Below are 7,740 nucleotides of genomic sequence, written 5' to 3' on the forward strand. Positions count from 1 at the left end.
AAAGCTCTGCCTAGTTCCACTTTCCATTGTACATAAGTATTTTGGAAATGTTTAGTTTTAACATTTTGGTTCCTATAATCTGTTCAAGAATATTAAAATGTTGAATTTTCACCTATATCTTAAAGTCCAGTTTATTCCACTTACAACTGTTCGAGATTGCCACTGCTGGACTAACATCAATGCTGCTATTGATCTGGTTTATATCTACAACGGCCCACAAAATCTGGATGGCCATTTATTTCCATGATGAACATTTCAAAAACCAGTTGGTGATCTGTAAATTAAAGAGCACTGACATAAAAGCCTGCCTGGCAGTCTACCACTAAAAACTGATGTGAGCATCTAGTGGTACTCTTTCTTGGCAATTATGTCTTCCTGTTGCTGCAGGATGACACAAGTGAACTGAAGCAACCTCATACTCCTCTTCTGCATCCTCTATCCTTGCCTTTTGATATTAAATGTGCGAGTTAGAAAGCGTAGCAGTTTCCAAGTGGGAGAGCACGGTTGTAGGGTCACATGAGAGAGGGAGCATGAGGGGCTGCTTATGTGAGGGAGGGGGTGCAGGGTTGTGTGTTGCGAGAAGCAGAAATAATTCAGTGAAGAAAGGTGGGAGGTTATGGATGCTGGAAGGAGAAATAAGGAAGAGGAGCATCTATTCAAAGATACTAAAGCATGTAGAGGAACCAAGATCCAACATGCAAATATACAAGATATTTTAGATTTTGTAAATAGGACTGCAATGCACAAAAACAAGAAGCTACAGTGGAAATTTGTTCGGAAGAATTTCTAAGCCACAGCTAGAGTATTTTGATCAGTTTTGTCTGTCACTTTATTGAGAATACAGTGTAAATTCATCAGAATTGTAGCAGATGGAGCTGTAGGGGAAATTTGATTTATTGGGATTATTTCCCCTGACTGAGAATGCTGAAACTACATGTGTTCAATAAATGCGCAAGTTATGACTAAAAGTCTATTTCCTCTGATTCAGGAGTCAATGAGGAGTCACAAGTTTAAGATTGATGTTGCAAGTACAGGAGGAGATTGAGAAATGTCCTTGTATAGAGGAGTGTGGAATGCTTATAATGGGGTTCAGGTGAAGCCATTGCATTTTTTTTAGGTGAATTATAGATAAGCATTTAAAGCTGAGTAAGTTACACTATTACAGAGAGTTAAGGTGTTGAGATTGAATTGCTTCAACGAAGAGTTGAGCCAAATGCCTCCCTCTACCTAAAAGACCCCCCTCCCCCTGCCACCAAATGCCTCCCTCTAGTGTTGTAAATTTCAATTTGAAAAATAGCCCCACTAATGATCTGGCCAAAGTGTGAAAACTTTCTGCGGTGAAGACAGGGATGATTGTGTGCAGAGAAAATTTGCTGAAAAAGGTTGCAGAACAGTTCCAGTGAAGGATAAAATAGCCAAGGATGAGTAAGTGTCACAAGATAAAAGAAGAAAGGACTTTTATTGAAGTAAATGTGGAGGTGTAGAAAGGAGGTGGTAAGCAATGCAGCTCTTAAAAGGAACAATTTTGAAGTGAATGAATTGTTTTTAAAAAATGGAAAAGATCCTGGAAAGTGTAGGAATTGACCTAGACAGGACCAGTGGGTGAGTGTCACACCCCAACAGGATTATGTGCAAATATAGTGTAACAAGTAGTCAGCATCTATGGTGAATATAAAATAGTTGCCGTGTGAGATCCAGCTCGAGTTAAAATTCATTAATGTTGTGTTCTAGATGTGGAGGGGTTCTACTTGCAGGAAAGCAAGCATTTTGCAAGATAATACTGAGTTGGAGAAACAGAACAACATGTAAAGACTCAGTACAGAGGAGCTTTGAGAAATTGATTCTAGAGTTCCCTTTACACTATCCTTTTTTTTTACAACTAATCGTACCAGTAACCCTTTTGCCTTAAGAACATAAGAAATAGGAGCAGGAGTAGGCCAACTAGCCCTTCGAGCCTGCCCCGCCATTCAATAAGATCATGGCTGATCTGTCGTGGCTCAGTTCACTGTCATCCCCAAGTAAGATGAACTTTAAATACTGTGTTGCAACACTAGGAACGGAATTGAAAATGTTGCTCATTTTACATTGCATGTAGTCTCAATTGATGGAAAATTATTTTGTTCCATTACATTTGCTTTGAATTGGAATCTAGATAGAAAGAGAGGCTCACCCCTCAGTTACCGTGTATTTCCGTATGGCAGAAGATGGAATACCAATTTACCTTTACAGTTAATGGTGCAGATGATGACATTACCTTGGATAGTTTCTGATACACAATATACTGAACTGATTTTCCTCTTTAAAATTTCTCTCATTTAGTGTATAATGCACCTTGAAGACCGACTCCAGGAGCTGTATTTCAAAAGCAAGATGTTGTCAGAATATCTTAAGGGCCAAATGAGAGTACATGTCAAGGAACTGGGCATGGTATTGGGGTAAGGAGTTCTAATCTGAGTACTGTCAGAATCAATCCTCGAAGATAATAAATAGCTTGATTGTAACATTGTGGTATGCACTTGGTTGAAGTGCTGTTACAGAATTTTGAAATATGGTTTCACACCTACAAAGAGGTACCCAGTTCCTAATTCCAGATATGCTGTCATTGGTTAGTGAGTAATGGTGGTATCATCACTTCAGCTCACTTTTATACTTGCCTCATGATGAGAGCAAAGGCCAAAGAGCAAGTCATCTACCTGACAGACCAATCAATGAGTGTTGGTGCATCTTTTAGTGACACGAGAAAATGAGAAATAAATCAAACCCAATGAAAAGAGTCTATAAATGAATCTAACTCCAAATGATTCAAACTTAGCAACAAAACACAAAGTGAATTTGTTAATGTGTGTTGAATTTGGTTACATAGCTGAGCCATATAAGCCCCCAGGATTGGTCCCTGACCTCTGCTCATTTAGCAGTCTTGGTTTGAAGGATGTCAAAGGTGTTACAAGTGGCATCATTGCCCTTGATTAGGAAGGGACAACCTGGGCTAACCTGCCCTGTGTATTCAAGATGTCAGCAGAGTAAAGGAATCTGCCTCCTTGTGGTGTTTCCTCCAAATAATGTACCAACATCGCTATTGAGGATCATGAGTAATTGGAACTTTGAGATTCAGGGAGTGGTTGTGGCGACCAACACCTGTTCAGTTGTACCACAACAAGATCACAACAATGTGTAGATAGAGAGATTGGGATGGATGAAGTTGCACATATGCTTCATTTATATATCCCATTCGGTTTATTGAGGAACATCTTTTTCCCTTTTGTTTTTGAAGGCTTCAATTCATGCTGGGGTCTGACAATACGGTGCCATAATCTTCCTGGTACCTTAATTCAAGTCAACCTATCCCATCACACTCAAACCTGATTCTTAACTGTACTTTTGTATTCATAGATGCACTTTCCAGCAGGCAATGTTAGGTAAAGATTTCACCTCTGCTGCTACCTGGCAAAGACTGAATTGGAGGAAAGAGCAACAGTGTTTTAAATGACATTATTCCACCTTCTGTGCATTTTTTTTGTGATCTAGTCAGCTCTTTGGGATGTTCTTTTATCTGCTTAAAACTATCAAGTTTATTTTGCAAACTACTTGGAAACTTTTGTTTCTCTTGTATTTTCTCTGCTTCCATCAATGAAAGTGTGCAATTCTATGGCACTGACTGTCCAACAGTATCTTGCTAAAATTATGACTATTTGTATTTGAATCTTGAGCTGGTACTTCAAGTCCATTCAGCTGTAGATAGCTATTATCTCAATGGATGTGTGACTATATATTGTCCAACCTTAATTGCTGAGCATACTAAGTCTATCGTGTGGTGTGTTGAACTGGTCAGTGGTGGCAGATTTACATTCTCATACGATATCAGTGAGTGTTAGTTTATGTTATGACCCAGAAGCTTTTACAGTAATTTTCTGGTGTTAACTGATAAATTCGGCAGATTTATTGACAACTTACAGAAGTTAAGGCTGACTTTTTTTAACCCTCCCTAATCCACGCTGAGGTTCATTTTAGATATCCCTTTGACTGGGCTGAGATAAGCCCGACTCACTGCAGATTGGAAATTGAACATGACACCATTCTGTGTTCAGCAAATAGACTTCCAAAGCAGGTCATCTCTCAAAAACTGATTTCTATAAAATATTAGACCCAACATTATTATGAATGCAAACATGTTCAGTAAGGAAAAACTTTCCAGCTGCCACTTGTTATAGCTTTTCTTTTTGAACCAAAATGTGCCTGTCAGTAAAAGTTTAACTAGACAATAGATAAGTAGAGGTGTGCTGATGCCATGTCTGCTTTGCTTTATGGAACTCTAATTTGAAACCACTACTTCTGTTTCTCCTACCTTAGGATTGAATCCAGTGATCTGCCCTTGCTGGCAGCTGTAGCAAGCACTCATTCACCGTATGTGGCCCAGATACTGCTTTGAATTGCTCAATTGCCAAGTCATGTTAAACAGTTGCAAGGGAAATGACTGCACAAACTGGAAGACAGCACCAAATTCTCTACATTCTCCAAGTTTTGTAATTCTTGTCTTAAGCGACAAAGCGTCTGTGTTTTAGCTGCATGGAAATGCTACACACAAAATCACAATGGTGGGGTAGGGGCGGGGAGAAGAGACTCTGTTTAGGAGTCGCCTTTCTCAACACTTGTACTGTCCGCAGTCAAACCAACAATAGAGAATTTTGGATCAGGAGACCAAAAGGGAATATGAAACGTTCTTTTTCAGAGTACGAGTGTTTGAACAACCGCAATTTGAAACCAAGAGCATGAAATTGCTGTTTTGTCTTCTGATTGATCTAGAACCATGACCTTGTACATTTGGAAACTTTTTGACTTCAGGGAAGTCAGACTAACCTCTCCTGTTCTTATTGAACCTGAACATATATTTACGTGTTTTTATTTTTTTGTACTCTTACGGATAGAGTATTTGGAAAGAAATGTTTTGTACTTTTACTTTTGCAAAAACCCTATTAAGAATAAACTTCAAAAATGTCTGTTTTAATGTTTTAGGAAATACATTGATATAACTGACAGTTAAACAATGCTAATCATTGCCTTTTGATTGGTAAAATAATTATCTATGATTGCTGTTGCTACCATTTAAGCATTGAAGCAATGGATATATGGGGGGGTATAGCCAATTAAAATCATATAGGAAAGCATCAGTTGCGATGCCATGCATTCATTTGTTTCATCAGTAAAAATTCTTCTGTCAACAGATCTGACCCCCAACCTAACATTCAAAAAAGTTTTTATTGGGGATGGGAAATCAATTCAAAAACTGTACTACCTCAGTTAATACTGTACCAAGGGCTTAATTCTGCTCTCAGTTCTGTTTCTTAAATTCCAACTTGGCTTAATTTTGTTCTTTGGTCTTTGTTTCTCTGATTTTCTGCGTAGTATTCAGCTGAAGGTGCTAAGCTAATTGCATTCTCGGACATTGGAGCCACAATGAGTGGGACTAATGATGGAGAAAACATTTAGGGGTGGTTGGGGTGGGAATTCTGCTTACATGGTGAGAATAGGGCATTGATCTTGTAACATGTGATTCAGGGTGTGGATTGTTGAATATGTGCCTGGCTTAGGATATTGTGATGAGACAATCTAATAACTTTTATTCTGATGCCCACATTTAGTACATAATCAATATCAAAGACACAAAATAGTTTAAAATAGTTTTTACTTTTTCATGTCCCCAGTTTTGATAGCACTGGTTTCACAACCTAATGCTTACCTAGTTGAGGCCGGGATGGGGAGTTGGGATATAATTTGGTAGGCTGCAACGGCTATTTTGAAGTTCTGTTGTCCGCCAATGCTACAAGTAAAATCTTTCAGGATCAAAGGGGGAAAGGTTGGAGTCAGGGGATAAAATTTGGACAATGAACCAAAGTAAATGTAATCTAGAAAAATTAATCCTCCATCTCTGAAAATTAAAATCATTGACAGATTTATGAATACTTTTTGATAAAGAATTTCAGTTATGTTTTTGTTGGTGTGCACACTCTGTCCTGGCCTGGCAGGGAATGAATTAGTTTTGTTTTCCCTCCATCTCCCTGCAATATGCACGGTAACCTGCGTATCCCAGTTGTAAGCATTTTGAGAGGAGAGAAAGCGTAATGTTTTTTGCGGCGTTGTCAGAAGCATGGTTTTCAATCACCATCTTGCTGTCTCAGTTAGGGAATAATATGTAGAATGGTGGGAGAAGGTGTTGGGGGGTGGAGGATGGCAGGGAGAGAAGAAAGTAAAGATGAATTAAAAATGAGTGGCTTGGTTTCACTGTTGCTGAAGTACAGTAGTAATTATCTTTAATCTACTGCTTGCAGTTTATTCTGACGTGTATTCGAGCCAGCTACAGTATGAATTGATTTTGTGCTCATTACTTCAATCACAGGCTTAATTATGGGGAATATAAGATAAGAGGCACCAGCTATCATTAAAAACCTGATTTGAATTTATTTTGGTTGAGGTAATGATGTACAAGTTGCAAGGTACAGTTTTTTTTAAGAAAACCTTGAAACTGAGTGTTTACTTTAATAAGGGATATTTGGATTTTTTTAGGAGTGATGTTAATGTTCTCTTTTACTGTAATCCAAGACAGTACTCTTGTATAAACACAAAACTTCTCTTGCACTTTTTCATTTCATGCATCATGGTTTTAAAGTCTTAAGGGAGATTTTGTGTAACTTTTCAAAGTAACTTTATTTACAATTTAATTTCTAAATAATTGCAACAATGAATCCTGAGCTTAAGAGCATTGTACACCGGAATATATCATTGTATTTAATATGTTGTCAATTGTAATGTCTTTTACAGTATTTTTTAATTTATTTGACTCAAATGGAAGTTACTGGCTGAATAGTACAAGACTTCCAGACATTCTGTAAATACTTTCCCTAAGTGTGCACTATATAATATTTCCCATTTGTTACTTTTTTGAGAATTCTTTTCTGCAATAAATGTGTAAAGAAAATAAACTGTCTCATCGTTTGGCCTAATGTCAGTTAAACAATTTATTGTATTATCTCAAATACAATATTACAAAAATTATTATTCATGGGAGGCTCAGATGAATATTGAACTTTTTTCAGAGGTGAGTAACTTAACTGTTGAAAAGAATATTCCATTCTCTCCAGTGGCAGTGTTGAGCACTCCAATTTAAGAATAACATTTTCAGAGATCAGCTTTTTTCCCCAGTTCCTTTGAAGTTCACTGAAATGCAGGAACTTGATTTGAATAAGGCATAGTTTTTCATAACTTTTAAGAACCAGCTATACAAATTATCAGGGCTCCATAGGGTTTGTAGCACTTTGCAGGAAAAATGCATGCCATTCCTTGTGGACGAAGGTGACATTTCACTCACTGCACCACCGATCAACAGTGGCAGCAGTTTACCGTCTACGAGACGCATTGCGGGAGCTCACCAAGACTCCTTAGACAGCACCTTCCAAACCCACGACTGCAACCATCTAGAAGGACATGGGCAGATTATGCATGGAATGCCACCACCTAAAGTTCCTCCTCCCAACTCGCTCAACATCCTGACTTGCAAACATATTGCCATTCGATCCCTGCCACTGGGTCTAAATCCTGGAACTCCCTCCAGAGACTGCAGCAGTTCAAGAAGGCAGCTCATCACCACTTTCTCAAGGGCAACAAACAAAGCCAGCGATGCCTGCATCCTGCAAATGAATTTTATAAAACTCTTATTTCTCACTCCACCCATGCAAACTTGTCAACGTT

At 38.3% G+C, this 7,740-nt stretch overlaps 1 protein-coding gene across 4 annotated transcripts in view; it reads left to right on the top strand.

The window, feature by feature from the left end:
- fnip1 (folliculin interacting protein 1) overlaps nucleotides 1-6,986 on the top strand; it is a 104,856-nt gene extending 97,870 nt beyond the window's left edge. For all 4 annotated transcript variants that reach the window (XM_080201416.1, XM_080201419.1, XM_080201417.1 and 1 more), the window contains 2 exons: nucleotides 2,320-2,435; nucleotides 4,348-6,986. In XM_080201416.1, the coding sequence (XP_080057542.1) occupies nucleotides 2,320-2,435; nucleotides 4,348-4,426 (195 nt within the window). In that variant the 3' untranslated portion in view covers nucleotides 4,427-6,986. The remainder of the gene's footprint in view (nucleotides 1-2,319; nucleotides 2,436-4,347) is intronic.
- The last annotated feature ends 754 nt before the right edge of the window (nucleotides 6,987-7,740 follow it).

Source organism: Carcharhinus amblyrhynchos, chromosome 13 (genome assembly GCF_965287045.1).
Source record: "Carcharhinus amblyrhynchos chromosome 13, sCarAmb.v2.hapA, whole genome shotgun sequence".
In the NCBI taxonomy this organism is placed as follows: domain Eukaryota; kingdom Metazoa; phylum Chordata; class Chondrichthyes; order Carcharhiniformes; family Carcharhinidae; genus Carcharhinus; species Carcharhinus amblyrhynchos.